We start from the raw sequence: 26,277 nt of genomic DNA on the forward strand, positions 1-26,277 counted from the left end.
TTTTCCTCAAATCTTCCTAATCTTCGATTAGATTAGATTACCTATTAATAATTACGAAATCTGGAAAGCTTTCCGATGCGATAAAACCTTAATTGAATTTTGAAATTCTAACATTCAAAAGCATGTCAAATGTAAATTTCTTCTTAACAGTTGACTTTTTTTATTATAAATTAATTGCCTTAATAAAAAAATGAAAGTTGTACAGAGAATGCTAATATGAATAGCTTGTTTTTATTACTAAACTTGATGACACACATGTTCATTTTATTACCTGTAAAGGGAAACATAAGATATTAATTAAATTCACTTTATTCTTAAGAATACTAGATTTCTGACTGTCAATGTAAAATTTCTTACTAAAGTTGAGAAGAATTGGTAGAAATCGCTAATTTCTTTTAATAATTAAGTTGATTAAACTAATAAAATAAAGTGTGCTAAAACATGATTTAAATGAGTAATGAAGTAAAATAAAACGCAATTTTACATGTTAAATTTATAAATGAGAATATTTTTTACATTATTATCTTCAAACATGATTTAAATTCTTAAAAGTCTTATTGAGAATGTTTGATTGTTAATGTAATCAATGTAATAAAGAAATGTGTTTATGATCAAAAAAAGAGCGGTAAAATATCATTATGTAAAGTTTGTGAAGCGTGTAGGCTTTATTTGTGTGTGTTTATATATATACCGGGTGATTGTCGTAATTAAGCGATCCGCGCATATTTGATGTGCGTGAGAGAGATGCAGCGCGCTTTTCCCATAACTTGACGCAAAATAACGGAATGAATTGCGGGACATTTAAAAATTTAAATGGACAATGAATGAAGGAGGAATGAAGGGATGAGATGGAAGAGGGTGAAGATGTATAGAGAGTAAGAGAGAGATAGTATATGTATGTATGTACCTGTTGCCAGTGGTCTTCGAGGGATGGCTGCGCCGAGAAATAGCCGGTGTCGTGGATATCCTGCAGCTCCCTGAAGATGTTCACGCTAGGTAGTATATCCATTTTCGAAACGTGTAGTCTCACTTAAATCAACACAGAAAGAAACACACACACTCTCTTACGCACTCATAGGTGGAAACAAACAGGATTCGCGTTTCGATAGGAAAAAAAATACGAATTGATGGAAAAGCGCGTCACGTTGCCGGCATTTTCGTTTTGCACAGTTTCGCGAATTCGGTTGATTTTGGGGGGAGGACGAGAACGGCAACACTCCGTGCGAAGGAGATTAAAGCACGCGACACACCGCAAAATAGAAATGCGTAAACGTATTTTGTGCGAAAGTCGACAATCTATTGATCCTTTTCTCTTTTTGTTGTTGTTGTTTGTTGTTTAAATATATATATATTTATATATGGAAATCACTTGTAACTAACTATAACTAACTAAAAATTTTGGTATTTTGCGGAGAACTAGGCGACGACACACTTGCACGTAGATGTAGTAGATCCCGCACTGCGCTCCACCAACATATTATTACTATTATATCATATGGAAAGAAAAAAACACCACCGAACCGGTACACAGAGGGGGGGGAAGGACAAGTATATAGATATATAGATATTATTCCATCTACGGAGTAGTAGAAGACACCACCGCCGTTAGCAGTTGTTGTTGTTGTAGATGATGATGTTGTTTTTGTTGTTGTCGCGATCCGCAGCGCGCGTTTCGCTCCTCTTCCGTTTCGTCGTATCTATTATCCATTAAATTGCATCTGCATCTATTCACGTAGCTCGTAGATGTATTGACAACAATACAACGTTGGCTTTTCTCCTATTTCTCTTCTCTTTTACACGGTTGTTGTTTTGTTGTATTAGGAATTTGAATTGAACGGAGCTCGTGGAGTTCCAGTGCGAGCGGCCTTCGTGGCGAGACTGCTCGTGGAACGGGTCGGAAAGAGCGGATCGTTTTAGTGCTGGATGCCGCCGAACGCGCCGCCACCGGGAATCGGAGGATCCGTAGTTTGCAGTTGGATCCGTGTGTGCTGTACGCGGTTGTTCGTGGGTCCTCCGTGGGTCTCAGCGTGCGCGGGTCTGCGCTTCGATCTGCGCCGTCCACGTTGCGCGTCGTCTTCAACTACAGCCAACCAATCCGACATTCGACAACACCGACAACAAGAACACCGACAAGCAACACACACACACAGCTCTCGCCCTCTTGCGACAACATTGAGATAGGCCTATCTATCAACGCTTGTTGTTATTCATTCGTTAATTAAACTTAAACATTGTTTGCTTCCACTATTACTAGATCCATTAACGATCCGGGATGACCCAGATGGTCGTCCTGCGACGCTTCTACCAGCAGGTGGCATCGGACCATCATTCAATTCCTAAACGATTTTCATACCGAAAGACATTCCTCCGTACAAGTCAAATAATATAAGTTTACTTGTGATAACTGTAAAAGTTTGAACGCAAAATATTCAAATTAGATCATAACTTTCAAATTACGTTTGCAAAGTAGGCGTTAATTAAATTGTTTCTGAAAAAAAAGAACAAAAGTTTTTTGACAATTTGTTAAAGTCTAACGATATTTCATTTCAAATTTCCTTAAGATATATTTGTGTTTTTCTCTTGTTACTTGTTTTTTTTTTTAATTGTTTAAACTTATTAACTTGAAAAGTTTTTGAAAATCTTTCAAATAAGACATCTTTCAAATAAGACACATTCAAATAAGACACTTAATTTTAACATTCATAACTTTCAAGTTACTTTTGCAAAGTACAAAAGTTATTTGACAATTTGTTAAAGTTTAACGATATTTAATATCAAATTTCCTTAAGATATATTTTTGTTTTTCTCTTGTTACTTGATTTTTTTTTTAATTGTTTAAACTTAATAACTTGAAAAGTTTTTGAAAATCTTTCAAATAAGACATCTTTCAAATAAGACACTTAATTTTAACATTCATAACTTTCAAGTTACGTTTGCAAAGTAGGCGTTAATTAAATTGTTTCTGAAAACAAAAAGAACAAAAGTTGTTTGACAATTTGTTCAAGTCTAACGATATTTCATATCAAATTTAACAACTTAAGATATGCTTTTGTTTTTCTCTTGTTACTTGTTTTTTTTTAATTGTTTAAACTTAATAACTTGAAAAGTTTTTGAAAATCTTTCAAATAAGACACTTAATTTGCGATCAAGATGCAAGATGATTACTTCAAATATTTAATTTGTAAATGAATGTTCGGATTATGTTTGGAACAAGTTTATTGCTAGAAAAGCTTTATGTAAATATTACACTATTATATGATTCATGGTAAGATGAATTTCATAAGTCGTAAATTACGTAGTTGAAAATTGTTTTCAATTTGTATACTTGTATACAATTGAGATTTTTAATTGTTGAGTAATTTAAAGTCAAAACTAAAGAAACAAAAAGAATGCTAATTTCTCAAGAAATACAAAAATCACATAAGCAAGTAAATACTCTAACAGAAGCTGAATGTATGGTGTAATTGTATATTTGTGGCATTGATAATTGTTGAGTAATTCATTGTCAAAATTAAAGAAACGAATCTTGAGAATAAATAAATTAATAATGCTTTTGATGATTTCTCTATAAGTACAAAAACCACATAGCTAAATGAATACTTTAATGAAAGCTAAGATTGTAGAGAATAATACGAGTATAATTATATATATTTGTGATACGTGGGTAATGCGTAATTCATTGTCAAAGTTAAAGAAACGAAGCTTGAGTGTAAATAAATTATTAACGCATTTGCGTTACCCGAAAATATTTAAAGGCAATCAATTCTCACTTAGCAGTATAATACGGCCCCAACCGAAATCGGGATTTACACGTTTACGCATACACACACATATATATTTTAATTAAGTTTTCTTCTTCATGGAAATTGTGAACCGGTGAAAAGTTCTCAAAGAGATTTCACCGCCGCTGCCGTATTTCGTATTCCGTATTCCCGTTTCCCTTAATGACGTTTATTTCGCGTTTAATTATACTGCGAGACTAGTTTGCATTATTAAGATAATGAAGTTTGTTGCCTACGTGAGAGCGAGCGAGTGAGTGAGTGTGTGTACCAACTAAACGTATAATAGAAAACATTTTGCGACGTCGGAGGAGGCGGCGGCAGCGACGACGACGTCGTCGTCGTCTTGTCCCGCCATTCATCTTATTTCATGTAAAATGAATATTTCATAAGTGAAATCTCTTTCTTCTCTCGCTCCATCTTACATCTACATACACCCTTCGTCGCGAACCTAGGCCGCCTCTTTATAACATTACCAAACATCCCCCCACCTCGACTACAGGGTAGGAATCCCATCCCAGATCGCAGCAGCAGCAGACACAATGGAATGGATTTGGATGTTCGTTTAATTAAACAGAGCCGCGCACGAGGATGTGCAGGAGGCGCATGGGAATACCCCCAAAGTGTTCTGACCGGAACAGATAATATTTAATTGTCCGGACGACGCAGAAAGGATTTTCGTGTTGCAAACGCTCCTATCTTCCATCCGTACTCCTCCTATTTGCATTACGTTTCCGATAACAATCGTAATCATTCTTTGTTTTAGGTGTGAGTTTGTGTACGTATTTTTTTTCTTACATTGTTCAATGTTGTCGTCACGGAAAAACCTCTTACGATAGCATTAAATTATTGATGGCTTTCAATTTATATAAATTAAAGTAGTAAAACCCCACTCCATCCGATTGGGGACGAAGGGACGCTTAGTATTTGTCATAAAACGGTAAAAAATCACCTAATTTCAGAAGGAAATATATTTTTCCCTCTTCGGAAAATATAGAGGGAGAAGAGAAGTAAACGTTTTTAAACGAAATAGATGAAGTGCCGTAATTATTTTAAGCTGTCACAAGGATGCTGCTATTGATCCGCGTCCGAATACATTTTGTTTGGTTTTCCTCCGACAGCTCTTTCCATCTTACTACCACTTACCACATTTTCGACTACAAACGTTTTTTTTTTCTTTCTATAAATACAAGTCTTGCTACATATACTTCCAACAAAACACCAGTACCCCCACTATTACTAAATAGTTATGCAATTGTTAATAATTTATGTAACAAAAGATATCAGTTGTATCCATAGCAATAAACAAGAAGAAATTAACCTAAAAAAATATTAGACCAGCAACTTTCCACACGTATGATGAAACTTAAGAAATAAGCAGCATAAGTTTTTTTTTAAATATAAATCTCGTTTTATATTTATTACAAAAAAAAATAATAAAAACAAATAAAACTAAATTGATTTGGTGCAAAGGGCTGAAAATCGATTTAACGAACTTTTGTTAATGGGATTTAAAATCTTTATTTTTTTAGGCTTTTAAATACATTTTGATTCTTCTTTTATCTATTAAAACATTAATATGATTTTGTCTTAATCCAATTTAATACGAAATTTTGTTGTGTTAACTTGAGTAACAGCAACTTGATAATAAAATGTATAATAAAATGGCTTAGACCGCATTCAAATGTTTTTTTTCGCCATTCTGTGAGAGACATGACGAATCACAGTTGCATTGAACGTTTAAATAAATCTTATTGGGCCACAAGAAGAGTGAGTTTCGAACAGTAGATAAGAAAGTAACAAAAAAATTAGTTGCAGCTGCGAATCGTTGAACGAGGGATCGGTTTTCTTCGTTCTTAACAATTCTATTGGTTCTGTCGTTCGGGTCGGCCCGCAAAAACCATTGGTGGCTCATCACTAAACATTTTTTTTGCTAACCGATAAAAATTTCTTTTATTCAAATCTAAACGAATCGACAAATAGACACGAAAATGAGGGCGTTTCAAATTTATTGAAAAGAATCTAATTAATTTTGATATTTTCCATTGAAAAATTGCTTATAATTAATATTACACGTAACTTGCCAAGTAATTTATTAGAAATACTTGGCAAGTATTTATGAAATAGGAATTTATATTTTTCATATTAACAAATTAAATTTATTATTTAACAATAGTTTTGTTTGAAACAAAAAAAACTTCTAACTTTTCAATAAATTTGAAGCAAATCGGACAATTCGCAGCTAATTCATCGCTGCGTAAATACTTGGCGTTTTCAAATTAGGTGATTTTTCGATATTAGCTTAATTTTTATTGCTTTCTTATCAATTATGCTAATTTTCGTTCCCTAATTAGCATTATTATAACGTTAGTGGATCTCAAGCTTATATGCGATGAGTGTTGTCAGAGGTGTTTCACAGGTGTTCATACAAGTGTTCAGTTAAAACTCAGGTGTTTCTTGTTGCAGGTGTTCAATCAAAACTCAGGTGTTTCTTGTTGCAGGTGTTCAATCAAAACTCAGGTGTTTCATGTTGCAGGTGTTCAATTAAAACGCAGTTGTTCACGCAGGTGTTGCTTTCTTATCTATGAATTATGCAGGTGTGCAAAAATTACAACTCGTACATTTTCTAATTCATCCTAACATATAAACAATGCACGATTTTTATTACTTTTTATCGAATTTATCATAATTTTCATATGAATTACAATTTACATATTACGTAGAAATTATATATAAAATGAGAAAATTAAATTTAAAGTATTATTTGAGATTTCTTAAATTATTAAAATTTCTTATTTTTTTTTTACATATTTTACAAATACAAAAAGAAAGAAAATGTAAAATTAACATAAAATTATTTTCTTATGAGAAACATATTTTTATCATTGTAATTGCAGTTGTTTTTATTTGTATTTATTTATACCTGTATATTTAATTACATATATGTATGTTTTCATAAATATAAATCTTATACAATCAATCTTATACTTTCCTCAATTAATATAAATGTATGATATATTTAAAATTACGAAAATTGTGAAAATGAGCTGGTCAAGTTTTTTTACTAATAGAGATGAGGATTTCTTCAATCGCAAAATTATGAAATTGCCTTCAAAATGGACAAAAGTTATCGAACAAAACGGCGTCGTCAAAATAAAGAGAAAAAAGTCTCAGAACGTTTTACTTCACCCAGTATGAAGAGTTTCAAATTACAATTAAATAATTCATTTTACTAAATGGTTTAAATTACGTAAATATTTCACTATATAATATTTCGCATATTCCATTTGGTTGTTGTAATTGCTTACATGCAATAAGCTGAAATCGTTGAACGCAAAGCCGATTGTAAAACCATAAACTGTATTTAAAAGTATGTATGTTTTTTTTTATTTGTAAAAAATGAAATAAATGAACTGGAGTGGAGGATATTTAAGGACGTAACTTAAAGGGATTAGAATCGCAAGCGGAAGAACGCAAATAAGCGGATTTGTGCATGCACCCATCCTCTGCCTCTTCGATATTTGCGTGGCCGAATGGAAGAGAGAGAGAAAGAGAAATAAGCGAGTATAAAAAAGAGAGATGAAAAAGAGCGTGGACGATTAAGAGAAAGAGAGAGAAAAATGTAAAAGAAATAACAAGAATGTGCTTTTATTCTGGTTTCAGATGGTTTTTGGTCGTCGGCCGAGAGCAATTTGATATTCAATTGGAAGCGGTTTTGGCATGTTTCTGGTTTTGCAACTAAGTAATATGGAAGTTCATAATTCAACTCCGCCAAACACAACTGCCCCCCAAACTCAATATATATACACTCACTCAGTCGGTCTTGTTCAGAGCTCTAGATGTATATATATATAATATAACATAATATAATAGAGAGTGAGTGTGAGGGAGGGAGGTTGGTTTTCATCAATAATGGGGCACGTGTAGTGCGCGTTCCAGGAGGGCAAAGGCCGTGAGGGGATCAAATTAGCAAAAATAAACAAGAAACGGTGATGAAGGACGGAATGCGATGGGTGGGGGGTTGAAGCGACGGCGCACACCCCAAAGTTAGTTAACTTAAAACTCACGCAGAATACGAAAACACGCCGGACCCGAAATTGATGAACCCTCTGCACCCAAAGAGAAAAAAAAACAAATAAATAACATCCCCATCCACATCCACGTATACATCACCCAAGTATTATTTGTTTTCTCGCCCTGTATATATATATGTACAATTTTTTTTTATTTTGTTCGGGGTGATAAATTCCGCGGAAACTGCGCTCGGCGAATTGTTATCGCGCCTAAATTATTGATTACGATTAATCTTAATGCTCGCAGCTGCTTTGATTTATACACATTCGAACGGTGAACGCATCTGCGAGACAAAAAACAAAACAACAACACAAAACAACTAAATAAATAAATAAATTTTGCGCTGTTCTTACAAAATGTGCGTAACTCATTTGATTCCATGACGCTAATTTGGTTATATAACCACCGAAATGGCGATAGAAATAGGAACGTAAATAATATGGATTTGTCCGTAATTTTCTTAAGTAGGTGCAAAATTTGAACATTTGTTACTTCTAAATATAATACAACTAAACTAAATACATTACAACTTTGACAAAAAGGCATAGAGCAATACGTGTTCATTTGATTGCATATACTTTAAGCTCATTACGTAAGCTGACATCTACTTGTAAGTAACATTATTATAAATTTCAAGTATTATACTAGTCGCCTGTATCAAGATAATCTGATACGAAAGGTCGTTGGTTCGATTCCCAAAAATCAACAAAGGGTAGAAAAAAAGTATTATACTGTAAGTATGAACCAACACTCAACTAAATAAATAAATAAATAAATTTAGCGCTGTTCTTACAAAATGTACTGATTTGGTTCTATGGCGATAATTTGGTTATATAACCACCGAAATGGAGATAGAAATAGGAACGTAAATAATATGGATTTGTCCGTAATTTTCTTGAGTGGGTGTAAAATTTAAACATTTGTTACTTTTAAATATAAGAGATGTATAAAAATAAAAGAATTTTACGAAATTGAAATCCATTCCAACTTTGACAGAATGACATAGAACAATACGTGTTTATTTGATTGCATATACTTTAAGCTCATTACGTAAGCTGGCATCTATTTTTAAGTAACGTTATTATAAATTTCTAGTATTATACTAGTCGCCTGTATCAAGATAATCTGAGAGGAAAGGTCGTTTGATTCTAGGGCGCTAATTTGGTTATATAACCACCGAAATGGCGATAGAAATAGGAACGTAAATAATATGGATTTGTCCGTAATTTTCTTAAGTAGGTGCAAAATTTGAACATTTGTAACTTCTAAATATAATATAACTAAACTAAATACATTACAACTTTGACAGAAAGGCATAGAGCAATACGTGTTCATTTGATTGCATATACTTTAGGCTCATTACGTAAGCTGACATCTATTTTTAAGTAAAATTTTTATAAATTTCAAGTATTATACTATACTATAACGATAATCTGATACGAAAAGTCGTTGGTTCGATTCCCAAAAACCAACAAATCAACTGATAAACTCAGTAAATCCTCGATTAATTATCTGTATTTTTTCTAAAAACAAATATTCCATTTCTATAAATAACAATTATAATTATTGAAATGTTTATTTGTAGATTCTTCAATTATTATTATAATTTAATTAATTTTTTGTATGATATTCGTTTTATTATTAGAGGGTGACACAAATAAAGTGATTTGGATCTGTCCGCAAAATTTCCGTTTTGGGTGGATGGAAAAAGCGATGCAATTAATAAACCATTTTGGCTGTGTGTTTGGAGGCGCAACGAGATAAGATCTCAGGTAAGAATGGTTATTATGTTTCGAGGGAAAGGGTGGATTGAAGTTAAATGCCTTCCGGGTAAGCAGCTTTCGCGTGGTTTCCGTGGAGCGCGATTACCGTAAAAGAACATTTTTAGAAAAGAAAATTCTTATTTTAAATATTAATTCGCTTGAATTGTAAAGTGCTGTAGTATAATGATTATAATGAAACATAAATATAAATATATGAAGTTAATGAATATTTCCTTGTTTTATGTCTAAATCTTATATCTCTTAAGTTTATGAAAGCTCTGTTAATTATATATCTTTTATTAATTTCAATATTTCTTGAAAATGAAATCTTAATTAATGTAAATGAACTTTCTTGAGAAATATAAATCTGTTAATTAGTAATCGTTCATTTACTTGTTATAACAGCGTTTTCCAAACTGTGAGGCGCGGTCTAGTCTAAGGGGAGGCATGAATATTAGTCACAGTGAGTCATTTCCCAAATGAGTGCTAAAGTTTTATCTATTTTATGAAATGTAGGAGACTATATATAGTATAGAACATCAAGATTGGAAACCACTATGTTATAATATCAAAATTCTACAATGATTACAAATAATTACAGATAAAAAAGTGTTAAATGAATCATTTTAACAGACTATTAACGTACACTACATATATTTATATAAAACAATGAAAAAAAGTGGGTTAAATAGTGTAGAAACAGCGTTAATTTCTTGTTTTATGTCTAAATCTTACATAGTTATTAAATTGATTATTCCTACATATTCAATTTAATTGAAAATTTTAAGTTTTTGAAAGCTATGTTAATTAGTAATAGTTCATTTACTTGTTATAACAGCGTTTTCCAAACTGTGAAGCGCGAACTAGTCTGAGGGGAGGCGCGAATATTAGTCACAGTGAGTCATTTCTCAAATGACTGCTAAAGTTTTATCTATTTTACGAAATGTATGAGACTCTAAATGATTAAATATTTTTAAGGGAGGCGTAGTAACATCAAGTTTGGAAACCACAGTGTTATAATATCAAAATTCTACAATAATTACAAATAATTACAGAGAAAAAAGTGTTAATTAATGTAAATTTCATATCTTTATATAAAATAACAAAAAAGTGGGTTAAATAATGTAGAAACAGCGTTAATTTCTTGTTTTATGTCTAAATCTTATATAGTTATTAAATTGATTATTTCTACATATTCAATTTAATTGAAAATTTTAAGTTTATGAAAACTCTGTTAATTAGTAATCGTTCATTTACTGTTTATAACAGCGTTTCCCAAACTGTGATGCGCGGTCTAGTCTAAGGGGAGGCGAGAATATTAGTCACAGTGAGTCATTTCCCAAATGACTGCTAAAGTTTTATCTATTTTACGAAATGTATGAGACTCTAAATGATTAAATATTTTTAAGAGAGGCGTAGTAATATCAAGTTTGGAAATCACAATCTTATAATATCAAAATTCTACAATGATTACAGATAAAAATTTGTTAAATGAATCATTTCAACAGACTATTAACGTACATTACATATATTTATATAAAACAACAGAAAAGTGGGTTAAATAGTGTAGAAACAGCGTTAATTTCTTGTGGAAGCGGTTTTGGGTTTTTTTTTTCTTCGTTGATTACTGGAGTGAACTATAAAAAAAAACCGCACGAGATAAGAGCGAGCGCGGATGTCGTAATGGGATTTGGAGGTTTCCGCTTCCAATTCCAATCATCCGGAATTCCATTTCGCGCATTGTTTTATTTATTCTCATTTTCATTTTTCTGCGTTTTATTATTATTATTTTGTTTGTTTTATTTTTCTGTTCGATAGGGGGAAAATATAACGAGCGCTCGAATAAAACTACACTTTATGGTGATTCGAGGGAAAACGTATGCGAAATGCGCTCCGCCCTTCACCCTTCACCATCTCTCTCTCTTTCCAATCCACATTCTGCTGCGCCCCTGCAGAAACATCGCACATAAAGTTTTGCTCGGAACATCAATATGTATAAGTGCGTTTATGATATTGGACGTGTTTCCAGTTTACGAGACGCGAGACGGTTCGGATATTGCTGGGAGAGGAATAGAGAGATGTAGAAGGTATTCGAAACGATCATTTCCACCATCCACCCACGCATTTATGCAAGTGGTTCCACTCTTATGGGATAATTATAGTTGTATAGTAATATCGATGGGCAATGGCGTTGGTTGTTTTCCTGGTGTTGTTTTAGGATTGGATTGGGAGGCGGTGATGAGGGAAAGTGTATTGGGATGAATTATTCAGGAGATCCGTTGCGAAACGTTGCGTGCGTGCTATAGAAATTTGGGAATACCCTTGATAGAAACACTATCTATCAATAGTAATTCGATAGCTAAGAGTACTAAATCCACCCTTAAAACAGTATTAAAGTATTACTCGACACCGCACACTTCCTAGAAACAATATCCAAGATATTAAACTTTGAATAACTTTTATAATAAATAATCAATGATTAACTAACTAACGCAGTATTTCCATAATTACAGAATTCATATTCATCTTGCTAATGTAAATCCAGGAATGCAGTTGTAACTGGAGCAACATCAAATATTTAATAAGAATACGAAGCAAACACATATACAGGGTGGGACACGAATTTCTGTTATTTACGCAACGTTTCTTAACCAGTTTTGTTTGCAGTTTCTGTCAAAGATGACAGCTGTAATTGTTTATAATTTGGTGACATCTGATTTAGAACATTATTAGATCTTATAGTAAACAATTACTTATAAATATTTAAAAAAAAAAATAATTGAACCGTTATTTATGAAGAAATTGAATGTGCTCCATTGAAAATTGGCTTGTTTCTGAAAAAAAAAGTTGTTTCTCAATTTGTTAGAGTCTAACGATATTTCGTGTCATATTTCAAAAAGATCGGTAAGAACGGATAGGAGAAAATGCAAGATCAGTGATGTAATGTTGGTAGAAATTCCACCATCAACACTGCAAAAAATTGTTTTGCCATTCTCTACGGATTTCGACGTCAACTCAAGCCTATGCAAATTTTCCAGGAATGTTAAAATGCATATGGAGTGAATGAATCATCCCTTATGACTATTTCCAAGTGGTTTCGAAGATTCCAAACCGAGCATTTTTCTGTTGAGGACGAATCTCGTGATGGTCGCCCGAAATCTTTCATCGACGACATAAATGTAGGCTTGGTGAAGACAAAAATTGACGAAGATCCAAGAATGACACAGGAAATGGTAGGTGATGAACTGGGCTTGAATGCCATGGCTGTGTTGAGAATATTAAGTCATCACTTGGGCTTCACGAAGAAATCCGCACGATGGGTTTCAAAATTTGAAATTGGAGAGTCTAACCTTTAGGAAAATAGTAACAGATGATGAATCTTGGTTCTATAAGTACGATCCAGAAACCAAACAGCAAAACATGGTATGGAGCGCAGAAGGTGCAAATTCCTCCACAGTTAAAGCAAGAACACAAAAATTAGCAACAAAAGTGATGGTGTCAATTTACTTTACCAGGGCAAAAGTGGTAGCTGCTATCCCACTGAAAACTGTCCAGACGGTAACTGCTAAATGGTATACAGAAACTTGCTTACCACAAGTTTTCAAAAATTTGTTGGGAAACCAGAAAAAAAAGGGGATCTTCGTCGCTACCTTTTGCACCACGACAAAAAACAACAACTTTCTTGCGCTCTCTGGCGTCAATGAAATTTTCACAGCACCTCTTGTGTGATTTCTAGCTGTTTCCGAAAATAAATAAAAAATTCAAGGAAATAGTCTTCAGTTCGAATGAAGAGATCATTAATACAGTTAATGTCGAACTTGAAAAGCTCCAGAAAGACGATTTTGAGGAATGTTTGAAAAGGTGGTGGATTTAAGAAATGTGTTAAAATAAATGGAAATTATGTTGAGAAATTACAACAGGAAGAAAATGAAATATATTAAAATAAAATTGTGTTGTTTTCCAGCCAACTAAGCGAACTTTTGTTAAACCCCACGTATGATTATATAAGAAGAGTATATCTATATCTTACTAAAATAACCATGAACTCATTGAAAAAAGAAACGGTTCAAATCTTAAAATAAGTTAGGTTTCTAAAGTTATTAAGACACTCTTCATACCTTCAGATTGAATTCGCAAAGCCGCAGGTAGAAGCGAATATTACTATCATCGAATAACAGAAGGAGAGAGAGACAATCTCGAACACGCTGGGTAACATTTTCATGAGCTACTTAAACATTCGCGTCGGCGAGATTTTCAGTGCGAAACTTTTTCCGCAAAAAAAAAACTCTTTTTTTTTTTTTCGTTCCCTCTTTTGAATTATCTGGCGCATCCCGTCTCCTCATCTCTCTCTCTCCCCCACATTATTTCTCTCTTTTTATCTCTGACTAAACCCCATTCCGCTCACCCCGCCCCCCCAACGTCCCTTACATATTTTTGCGGTGCAGGTCATATAAAACCAGTGTCTGCTAGTCGTTCCGATTACAAAAATAATTTTGATTTACGCGCGTCCCGGGGATTCCCCCACGCCGCAGAAGAAGAACAAAAAAATATATATAGAAGAATAAAGCATATTAAAGTGAAACTAAATAAAGAACGGAGATTTATGAACGCGAAAAAGAAACGCGGGTCTTATTAAAAACTTCTTTCTTCGATTCACTTCTCACATCCAAACAACCAAAATTAGTTTTTAACAAAAAGATATCCTTCTTTACTTACACTAGTGCAGTGGTCGGTAAATTTATTAGACAAAGAGCCAAATATGAACATTACAACAATTAAATTACTTAATAAATATTTATTAATGCGAACAATGTGCTTGCATCTTCTTGGAAAGTTTGAGTATGTTAGGTTTGTATGTTGTTGCTCCTCCATGGATATTTGTGCAAAAGCCAAAGAGCCACATGCGGCTCTGGAACCGCACTTTGCCGACCACTTCACTAGTGTATGAGTATGAGTATATTTCCGACTGGAGGTAATTAAAAAGCAGTTAGAGGATTCGCGTTCGCAATGAGCGTAGTTCCCGCAATAAATCAATCTATATTAGCCTTTGTGCAACGAAAATAATCAGTTCTTCGTAATCCGCGTTATTTTTAGCCCTATCGTCGGTTATAAATAATAGCCACCATCGACTTCGCAGATAACTGTACGCTCTTAATTAAGACTGTCCGATGATTGTGTACGTGTGTGAATATCGTCTGGAAGATGATAAAATGGAAAATGGGGTGGAGGGTTAAAGGGGGTGGATAAGAATAGAGAGAGGAGAGAGAGAGGAAAACTTATCTCGAACTGCAACAGCAAATATTGAAGTAGAGACTCGCAGCACAATGGAAATGATTTATATGCGAACCTATCGAAGGAAAGTTCGCAGGAATACATTTATTTATTTATTTATTTTATTTTACTTCGAAGCAGTGGCATTCCCTTATTTGCGAAGCATTTTCCTCGAGAACGTATGCATGCATGCAATCAACGAAAAATTGGAAAACGCAATTACAACAGTCGTGGGATATCGAAATAACAGAAATTCCTACCTTTCCTCTCTTCTTCTCTTCACTTTTTTTTGTTCCTGCTGCATAATCTTAAGTAAACCGCAGTTGTCCATTGTATTCGCGAATTCGAATAATCCAGTCATTCAACCGCGATAGGAAACAATCTTATTGCCTGACGACACGTCAATAATAAGCACTAAATGATTGTTCTTAGAAATCTGACTCGGAATTCCGCATACAATGGAATCGTATACTTAAGAGTTATTCACATCTACTAGTACAATAATAACGCTGCTATCGCGTTAAATAGAATGACTCTTCACTAGAACAAAAGACTATTTGATTACGAGTCTTAAGATTCTCCAGAAGACCAATTAAGTTGAAAACCTTTTAGCAAATTCTATGTTCTTCCATTCGACGAGAATTTATCGTAACAACTAAAATAACCTAGCCTATTTGTAACTCATCTTTCATTCATCCATTAAAAAGACAATTAATATTGAATTCAATCTATATTTGAGAAATTAATTAATTAAAATTCAGCTTTAATTAAAGCAATCGAAAGCTTATTTATTAATTCATAATAAAAAAAATAAGCAAACGAACATTATTTTTAACAGAACAATTATTATTATGATTTATTACGAAACTCTGTAAATAAAATTGATTAAAAATTGTTTGTTATTCATCAAACTCCTGAAATTAGCAAATAACATATGAAATTGATTAAATCTATTTTAAATATTTATTAAATCCGATTAATTTCGTTTGTAAATAGGAAAACCTGAATGATATAACAAACAAACAATAGAACGTTTTGTTATCAAATTCTCTGAATAATAAATGAATCATTTATTAATCGTAATTATCAATTTTATTCAAACTGAGTGATTTAATATAGGCAACTAAAGTTTCGCAAAATTCAAATTAATTAAATTTGTGTTAACGTTTATTATTTTTGTACTATTATAAGGTTTATAATCATTTGTTAGTGTTTATCTAAGTTTTAATTATAAGTTTTAATTTTGTTAAAGATAACTTTAAGTTAATTATTAGAATATAGGCAACTTAATTTGCGCTTCGCTGAAGAAACTCGGTTGGTGTCAGTGGTTGTGTTTATGTCGTGTTTCTGACATTCAATGTCAGTTGTGGTTTTCTTTGTGACGATTGTATTTGTTGTAAGCACCCGAAAATGCGAGAGAAGGTTTGTTTGCTGCTCCTCGCTGTGACAAGTGTCAGGGAAGGTGAGTGAATTGTTTTTAATTGATTGGGCGTATCAGGAAATCTTATATTATTTACAGTTATATGCTCTGATTACTCGGTTGTCATGACCAGCGATAGTCCAATTGTGACTGGGGCCTCCATCAGTTTCCATGCCAAACTTTACAAAGGAAACCAGCTGGCCGAGGGTAACTACAGGTATGAGTGGATCGATGATGCAATCCCAAGGCACGCAGGCACTGTACGTTGATGATATACACTCATATTGGATTTGTAATTGGAATTGTTTTTTTAGTTGGATTCTGAAACTGGAGAGATTTCGTGGAGTGCAGATTTCTCGGATAAAATCCATTATCCACCTGGGCCTTACGTAATGCAACTCACCATTTACAAGGTGTACCTTTTATATCCATGGATGATTACTTCTCAGAGATTGATATTTAATTTAACAGGTAATTCGTTTTGTTTTAAATTTATTGATTTTAATGTTGATTTATTTTTAGAAAATTTGAATGGAAATTTGGAGTCTTATCAGAATCAGGTCCAAGTGAATTCTAATTTCGTGTCGAATGCAACAACGGTGGTGCATAAGGTGTCTCTGAAGAAGACGGATCAAGAATATCTGGATTCGACTGCAACCAAAGTTCTTACGTATTGGTTTATCGGCTGCGATTATTACGGACCTTCGGATAATTACGAATTCTCGAGGAATTATACTACGGTCGATGAAGAGTATACGGTTGGGGCTATTGTCTGGGCCACTTTCGAACCGATCCCGGTGACGACGACACCGGCGCCCACGACCACAACAATCAAACCAAATGCAACAACTGCAGCACCGACGACAACAACCAGCGTCGTTCCGAATGTTGCCAATGTGGAGAAGACGAGGCACAGAAGGGATTTGGAGAAGGATATCGTTGGTAAATTTCGCGGAAAGTACATGAGCTTGAACGAGAGCACGGCGTACAACGAATCGTTCCCGTTCTTCTGCAGCAACAACACCATCATCGCTTTGGGTCCTAATCTGACTTACGGGGTTTTCACCACCAAAGTCTCAGTGAAACGTAACTTTTCATTTTTAGTTAATTATTATTTAGTTTAATCGTTCGATATTTTTTCAGAGCCAATCTCTAATATCTCGGTGACTGGGAACAATTGGATCCGACACAGCGATATGCTTCAGCTGTCGGTCGGATGTCGCGGATCGTCCGGCTTCAAATACTGCTACAGCTTCAGAGATGGTGTGTACAACGTCACAGGAAACGAGACCTGCGACACTCAGAATCTCATAGAAAAGTGCCAATTCCCCATAAACAGGCTGTTCATCACCGATAACACGGACGTACACACCGTGATCATAATCATCAGCAATGAAGTCAGTAAAATGGTTTATCCAGTGACTGTCAACGTTTACAAAGGTATTATCCTCTTAAAAGCAATTCCTTTAACTTATTAATTTGTTTATTTCAGCTACCAAACAAGCTCAGCTCTCGGTGATTGTCGTTCCAGTCGTCTTCAGTCTTGCCGCCGTCGTGTTGATCGTCTTCGGCGTTGCATATTACTTCCAAAATCGGTCAAGGTAAATCCATGCACCACCCTTTCTTTATACATTTTTGTGCTATTGTTATTTTATTTTCAGGTTTACAGTTGAAGTGGCAGATTTCAATTTCGGACAGCAGTATGCCGATATGGAGTACAAGACGTTCTCGGAGAGGCTCAAGGATTCCATGTCAAATGCGTTTACTCGAGCTTCAATCCCCGGCGGATCCTTCGAGGAGACTGTTTGGCCCCCCGGTCACAAGTACGGCAGTATGACATAAGCGCTATGGGGGAAGAGGCTGAGAAATACTCGAGTCTATTCGGGTATGGACAGTACGTTATGTGATTATATATGATATATAAAAAGTATATTTATATTTTTTATTTTTGTAGAGTTTAAACGTTAATTGGCTGTATGTAAATAGAATATCGTTTTTATATATATATATATATATTGTATACACTTACTATTATCTCTATCAGTTTGAGAGTTTATAAATTATAATGTGTAAGGCCCGCGAAGTATGCAATGGCACTAAATATCTATCATATTTGTTTTCTACATAATTATTAAGAGAAGATGGATAAACCATGTTACTGCATATATAATACGTACGGTGCTCGTAGTTAGTAAATGAAATACTATTACTGACTTTGTTTTGCTGAATACAATTCAGGCTTTAAAGAGAGATTTCCAACACGAGATGTGTCAATTTCATCCATTCGAGAGAACAGGAACAAAAAAAAACTAATATGTATACGTTGGAGACGCCCAATGACGCGGATGAAATCAAATCAATACGGGATGTTCCTCACAAAAAATCAATAAATAGAATGAAAACATTGTTAATTGTATAACTTTTAGTAAGGATTTTATAATGATTTCTGCTGTTTTGATACACAAACTTACAATTTACAATGTTAGATATATATATATGTGTAGAGGAAGGGAGAAAAGAATCAACATGTTTTTAAGCACTAATTATTGTCATTAGTTTTATATTTTAATCTACTTAGAGAGGATGAAATATATGTACAAGGTGATACAAAGTTACATTATTGACCCGTCCCGTGTGTTTTTTTCTCTTTCTTTCTTCTGCACTCTTGATTAATTAATTTTTGTTGTTGACTACTGGTGTTGCGTTCTGAAATGATTACTTTTGAAGCGGGTTTCGCAACAAAATTGGCGCGATTACACGCATATGTCACTGGAATTGAATAGTCATTAGATCTCGGAATGGGCCGTGCTTCAAGGCTCGACGGAGATCCGTACAAGGCACTTGCTGTATTCCATTTACTTCTATGCTTTTCATAAAGTGATAAATCAATACTTTTATATATATATATATACATCTGTTCTAAAACGCATTTGGATTGTGCGACTTAATTACGTTTATTTTCAATTTTGAGAATATTTGTTGCGCGTTTAGCGATTCAATTACACCAGCGGTCGGGGAACTTTTTTAACCATTACCCCAAAATATTATTGCGTAAGTCTGAATAGAAAACAATCAATGTAAATTTTAAATAAACATTATTTATTGAATTAATTTACATATTTATAAAAAAAGTTACATGAAAATAGTAATAGACAAACAAAATAAAATTCTTAAATTGGAACAAACAAAAATTAATTGAAAACTTCCCCCTTCAGGTTTTGGAAAAATGATGTTGCTTCATGTTTGATGTAATTACTTTAAAATTGGGACTTTTTGATGTAAGAGCAATTTGAATACAGTCTTCGGCGTTTAATCGATTTCTGTTTTTCGTTTTTATGTTCATTAGGGTGGAAAAGCCTTGTTTACAAAGGTAGGTTGTTGCAAATGGCAGCAATTTTTTTATCGCCTCCTCATGTGCAATTTTGAAAGCCTTTACAGCCTTTGACAACCAAAAAGACGACAGATTTGCTCTGGTCTCAAATTGAATACGTGCTTCAATATTGGATGGAAGTTCAAGAATTGCCTCTGCCAAACCTGGAGGTTCTTCTGGTATGTTAGTAATTTCACATTTAAAAGGATCTACAACCCAATTCACAGTTTGTATATCAAGATCTGAAAAGTAGTCAGGAACCGCTCTCTGAGTTTGGTAAGATGAAATTAGAAACATTTTCATTTTTACCCCATTTTGGGTAATTTACCCCGGTTCCCCGACCGCTGCTCTAGATCTTTTTAAATATATGATTACGAAAGCGATGATTGCATGTACTGGGCAGGAATCGAGAGCCGCAGGAATCATTTTCCACGTGCAACCGACGATATAATATATATAGCTTGATACGCTAATTGCGAGAATTAATCGAATGCATTTCGCTGCGAAATTGCTATCCGCGTGGAATTATCGGTAGTAGTAGATACGGTGTGTGTATATGAAATCTATCGTATCTAGGATACGTTTAACGACCATCTTTATGGCAACAGCAACATAACTAACTGAAATGATTGCAAGAAATATGGCCAGAGGTAGTAGTCGGTCGTTCTGTCTCTCTACCAGTGAGAGCAACAATTACAAACTAATTTCGTAATACACTACCTGCATTTCAAATTACTATTACTACTACTATTAGAATATAGAAAACTTTCGATTATTTCCTTTAAATGTATTTCGTTATTGTTATTGTTGCTGTGTGCGTTAGTTTTCCGCGTTAGTTCGAGATGACCTTTTGATTAATGAATTTCGTTGCATGCTTAATAGATATATATACATATATACGAAGCGAAGTCGACGAGCGGATGCAACTGGTGAAGGTTTCACCTCGGAGAAGGTCTTGAACATACCGGTTTTGCACTGAGCGAATGAGAAAACGAAAACAAACGTTTTGTTCCATTTGAAATCAATTGAAATAAACGATTTTCCGTACCAAGTGAAATTATATATGAAAAATAACTAAAACTTTTTTGTCTTCGTCGCTGCTTAGGCCCCGGGGAGATTCGAACTCCCGATCTCCTGTTTACTAGACAGGCGCTTTAACCAACTAAGCCACGGCGCCGGTTCTCTCGCATCTTGACCACCGAAATCATCCGGACAGCGATGAAATTAAAATTTATTTACAAAAAATTAATGTTTCCGCCCGGGATCGAACCGGGGACCTTCCGCGTGTTAGGCGGATGTGATAACCACTACACCACGGAAACGTATACGTAACTATGGCGGCGTTCGGACCGCGTCGGGAACGTCGATGATCTGTCAAAATGTTTGCGCGAATTTCGATAACATCTTCGTCGCGGGGGTGGATCTGCGGGCCTCCGTGGCGCAATTGGATAGCGCGTTCGGCTGTTAACCGAAAGGTTGGTGGTTCGAGCCCACCCGGGGGCGCATCACAAATATTTTTGACATCTCCACCAACGAATCAAAAAAAAAAACAAGAGAAAGAAACAAAATAAAAAGTATCGTCAAGGTTACTTGCTGCTTATGAATGGATTAGTTTCTTCTTGTGATTGAAAAATGATGATTGATGAAAGGAGCAACAACAAAAAAAAAGTGTTAGAATCGGCCATGATTCGTTGTTGCATTATCGTGGTTGATAAGGTTAGATGATGATGGTCCTTGCGAATGTTTGTTTTCCGTCACACGCATTCGCATCTATTTTTCATCCTGTTTGTTTACTTATACGACGCAGTGTTGCGATTCGCAGTTCTTCCCTTTTTTCAAATAGATATTTGCTATACCGGAGGAAGGGGCTCTCAATCGGCCATGAAACACTCGTGAACTTGTTGTTTTCGTCGAGTTTCAATTTGTTTACACGCATAATTTTGAAGCAAAGTCATTGAAAAACAAACAACAAATGTAACAATAACACAAAAAAAATCTGGATGAAATTACCACTTTGTAGGTCATGTAAAAAGTGGTTAGATCTCTCTTACAACAAAAATGCAACAAAGTTCGTTTTGTGAAATAACCCTGAACGTTAAGAAGTTTTTGCATCTTCTCTTTCGATGATGATAATAATAATAATAACCCTCAGAGATGATGGACTTTGCTTTAATAACATAACCGTCTGACGGTCGCGTTTTATCTCAAAACAGCAAACATAACGGCATTCAAAAACCCATTTTTTTTTTAAATAAATTAGTATTATTGTCGAAAAGATAATAAATTGTGTCGTTTCCTGTTGTAAATAACAATAAAAATAATGGAAGATGTAGCGATAAACGGATTACCGTTGCCGAATTCAAATGTTAAACAACGATTTCCTTTTGATCTGAACGAAGGATATCGCCACGCAACACAAAAACAGACCAAATTTAGTGAATCCGTTTGCTTTGTTAACTCATTTCTTTTTAGATATGTGAAGAAGAAAGAATGTAAAGGTGGACGCAAAATGAAATTATCTCCACGGTGTAGAGAGAGAATAAATAAGCACTGACCTATTATCTAAGCATACGCACGTTAGATAGCCGCCAAATAATGGGTTCAGTTGTGCGTGCTAATTCGTCGAGTGCAGATGTACACGTTTCGTTCGCAATTCATAAAAAGTTTCGAAATTTTTTGGCGCGAATATTCCATTTCCAGATTCGATTTCGATGCTACTACCGGAAGGTAACCTTCAACATGTCAAACTGACACATCTTTATAATTTGACATATCGATTAATGTCAAACGTCAAAAAGGTTTTGAATCTTTAGATATATTTCAGATCTGTTTTGTCCATACAACTGTTGTTCTGTTCAATTCTGTCGCCGTCCTCTTTCCCTTGCAGCGAACGACCGCTTAAATGCCAAATTTAGAAAGGTGATGTTGGATGTTATGCAACACGCTGCATGCGGCGTGCAGAAAGCGACGAAAGCCGCCTGCCTCGTTCGCACGGCCTCTCTCTCTCTCTCTCTCATTCTGTCTTTGGCGTTGTTGAAGAGAGAAAATGCAGCGCCGTTGCGTAACAACGCTCTCCCTCCTCCAACCCTCGCGAATAGCAACAACAACAACAACAGCTTCACCATCATTATTAAAGCGAAGAATTCAATCGATATTCGACAGCAGAAGGAACTTTGTTCAAAGCGCACGAGGAAGAAAATATGCAAATTAGAGTGAATAATTGCGCCCTGAATCATCGATAATTAACATCGATCGATTCACTTCCTCCTCCTCATCATCATCATCATCACTCGAAATCATTCAAACTTTGATTTTTTTCTCGTAAATTGTAAAACATGTATCGCGGATAGAAAGACACCAAGAACAACGCATTTCTTGACATTGACATTTAAAATCGTAACGCGCAATTAATTAAAGAAAAAAAAATAGAAAACAGAGAAGAAAGAAAGAAATATAAAGAAATGAGAGTGTGCGTTAATATTCTTATTCTTATTTACGTTGCCGTGGGTTTTGGGTTGGTGCGTTGACGACGAAGCGAAGCATTGAAATTCCCGGCGCGGACGTTTTTCAAGTTTAGATTTAAAGCGCGCTCTCCGCCTGAGGTCAAGTGCACGGCGAAAATTCGGGGATTCGCACTCGATTCGCAGTCCCCGTTCCCCTCCACACCTCCCACACTCACACACATCGACGTGTACAGTTTCAAACGGAATTAAGAGTGCGCTGAAAACAAGCAAACAAAATATGTTACCAAAATGAATGGCGCGTTAGTTAATCTGTGAAGAAGTACAGTACGCACATGCACAATATCAACCGTTGAAAACAATATCATTAAATAACAAATGAATGGCGCGTTACAAAGTGTGCTTCGATCTCATCGTAAGCGCGCGCGCTTGCGGAGAAAGTATAAATAAAGGCAAACGTTATTGTATATTAAGTGCACGTACGAATTTCATCTCAAATCGTTCGATTGTTGCTGAACGCTCGCCAATCAGAAATCGTTGATTTATGTCAAATTCCAAACGATTCCCACAAAAAAAAAAGTAATTCGTCATCATCAGTCCACCCAGACATTTCCAGACACAATCATCAGCCGACACTCGAAAGATAACTTCAATATCAAGGTTGCATCTAATCCCTCAATATAGAATCTTATTTTATTTAATTCATTAAAAATTTTGTTCCATCTTGCTTCACTTAGTCTGACATTCATCTGACACTTGTTGCCTCCATTTGACATTCATCTGAAGCAACAAGTGTCAGATGAATGTCAAATGAAATGTATTCATCTTCTCGTTTTGTTCTCTAACATTATTAGCAATGTTCGGCGTTCGCCTTCAATTATCATTGATTTTTTTCTAAAAAGAAAAAAAAAATCGAAATGTGCAGCGTTATTCCTAATGCAATTTGTTGACATTGACGTTTGAAATGTTAAGGTTAAACCGCGTTCGAAATATATATAAAAAAATAATATATAGAATGAAGTAGCCAAACGAAATGTGTATTTCTGTGCTCACATTATATAAGTTGTAAGCATAAGAAAATGAGATAAATTTGCTAAATGCAGTTAGAAGAATACGCAAATTGTGCACAATACAAAAAACTTGTGTAGAATGAAAGAGAAAAGTCATGGGCCGGAATTAATAATGTGGGCGAAGCCCACCGAAAAATGTGAAAGTCTTGTGGATTTTCGTTTTCTTTTCTTTCCATTCTCGATTTGTTTCTTCTGTATTACTTTTTTTTTTCATGTATACGTGTATGTGATTACTATTATTCAGATTTGTTTCTCATTCTCATCCTAACGGCATCATCATCATCATCGTCACTCTCTTTTTCTCCGCGGATTTGCTTAACCCACATTCGCTTACACTTGAAACGACGAGTTTACTCGTCGACTTGCACTTTCCGACATCGAAAAACGTGTTTTAAAGGGAAGAATACGACGAAAATATCCGACTTTTATATTGTATTCGTCCCTTGACATTCTAAACCTGTCGAATTATTCATATGCGGAAGTACTGCAGCAGCAGCAGCAGCAGAAACAGTAATGATTCTTTTGAAATATCAAATTTGGACTGCGCTGCAATCGGCGTAATCTTTCGTAATGCCGTTAATGCATCACCATATACGACGGAATCGAACCGTGAGAGAATAAATGTAAAGACAAAATAATCACCTAACCGATTTTTGCTGGAGAGAATTTATGTAATTTATTAGAATTCGATGGGATTATGTAAAGAATGCCAATTTTTTTTTTGTGTGTCTTCAAATGTTTCATCAGGTGTAGTAGAAATGTGCATGGCCATTGCGATTAATGTAACCGGTGAGATAACACGATTGTCGGGTATATAAATAAATGTGCGTTCGGATCACATGTTATTATTACAGAGCAAAGTGGTGATGGTGGAGGAGGAGAGGTGTATTTTCTGGAGGAGAGAAGAGATAAAATAATATTTGGACGAATCGCGTTCGAGAGATCGGGACGCGTTATCAATGGCTCTGAGAAAAAACGAACCGAAAAATCTAGTCTACTAGTGTATGTATGCGTGTACTTGTATATATAAAGAGGGGAGAGAGAAAAATATATATAAAGTCAGTCTCTAGATGATTACATATATATATATATGATTATCGACGTTGATAAGAGCTAAGCAAAAGTGAACTTTAAACTTCACATTTTTTTTTTGTTTTTGTTATTTTTTGTTTTGTTTTAAATTTTATCTTTTGAGCCTACTAGATTTGTTCCCAGTAGTCGTCTGTTCCTTCGTTGTAACTTCCTGGAGGAACAATGATACACGAATAAGAAGGATATTCGGTTTATTGAGTGAAAATTGTTGTTTACTGATGATCGAGAATAGAGAATAGTTATAGTATATAGAATGGAGGCGTCGCATTAGCATGTATATATAGAATAAACATGACCTCCTCCTTCGTCTTTCTTCTGTATTATATGTGAGCGAGGCAGCAGAGAGACATTTTCAATGCTAAATTATAAATGCTTGCCCAAGACCTTCCAGCGGAATGGTTTCGGTTTGCCGGGCGAGGGCAAGATCAGCGCAACGACGACGACAACAACAACAATATCTTTGTTTCTTGTTTACGAAAGTTTGTTAGTATGTTAGTAAGTGTGTGAGAGAAAGGGAACGAACGGACGGACGGACGACTTTCACCGAAAATTTTTTGGTGAAACGACAGTAAAAATAAATATAATAAAGAAATGGAAGGAAAGATTAACGCTTTGAGTTAAGTGCACGAAAAGCAAGTGAAGACACCCCACTCTGAGCGAAATGAAGAGTGAAAAGATGGGGATCGTGTGTGTGTGTGTTTGTATGATTTCTTTGCCCACCACTTTTGATCGTCGTTTTCGTTGTCTTCGTGCAATGCAATAATCTACAGTGAGCGAACCGCCGCACCGTATAGTTCGTGCCCTACTTTGTACCTGGTGGGTAAAGGCTGTGTGTGTGGTGCCTGACTGCCGCCCGCCGCTCGCTGCCTGTCTCCTCTCTGCCACTCTTGACTCTCGTAGCTCTAGCTAGCTGTATCTGTAGTACTACGAATACAGTTAGCGCGATAGGAGGTTCGCGTTCTTGCCCACACTTCTGG

General features: G+C 35.0%; 1 protein-coding gene and 3 non-coding genes across 5 annotated transcripts; 2 read left to right on the top strand and 2 right to left on the bottom strand.

Moving 5' to 3' along the window:
* The first annotated feature begins 16,203 nt into the window (after positions 1-16,203).
* Positions 16,204-18,922, top strand: LOC108569843. Of its 2 annotated transcripts, XR_001891344.1 has the most exons (8): positions 16,204-16,349; positions 16,407-16,567; positions 16,622-16,778; positions 16,830-17,393; positions 17,451-17,747; positions 17,800-17,908; positions 17,969-18,201; positions 18,262-18,922. XR_001891344.1 is itself a non-coding variant. In XM_017931551.1 (7 exons), the coding sequence occupies exons 1-7, from the start codon at positions 16,298-16,300 to the stop codon at positions 18,147-18,149; spliced, it is 1,521 nt and encodes a 506-aa protein (XP_017787040.1). In that variant the 5' UTR covers positions 16,204-16,297; the 3' UTR covers positions 18,150-18,922. The 2 variants fall into 2 exon arrangements, 1 of the variants encoding a protein (XP_017787040.1); XM_017931551.1 differs by having other exon boundaries at positions 17,969-18,922.
* A 1,858-nt stretch (positions 18,923-20,780) lies between these two features.
* Positions 20,781-20,854, bottom strand: Trnat-agu. The gene has a single exon. It is a non-coding gene; the product is annotated as a tRNA-Thr (tRNA).
* A 72-nt stretch (positions 20,855-20,926) lies between these two features.
* Positions 20,927-20,999, bottom strand: Trnav-aac. The gene has a single exon. It is a non-coding gene; the product is annotated as a tRNA-Val (tRNA).
* A 107-nt stretch (positions 21,000-21,106) lies between these two features.
* On the top strand, positions 21,107-21,180 carry Trnan-guu. Its single transcript has one exon. It is a non-coding gene; the product is annotated as a tRNA-Asn (tRNA).
* The last annotated feature ends 5,097 nt before the right edge of the window (positions 21,181-26,277 follow it).

This window comes from Nicrophorus vespilloides, unplaced genomic scaffold (assembly GCF_001412225.1).
Source record: "Nicrophorus vespilloides isolate i.1.1-1 unplaced genomic scaffold, Nicve_v1.0, whole genome shotgun sequence".
NCBI lineage: Eukaryota > Metazoa > Arthropoda > Insecta > Coleoptera > Silphidae > Nicrophorus > Nicrophorus vespilloides.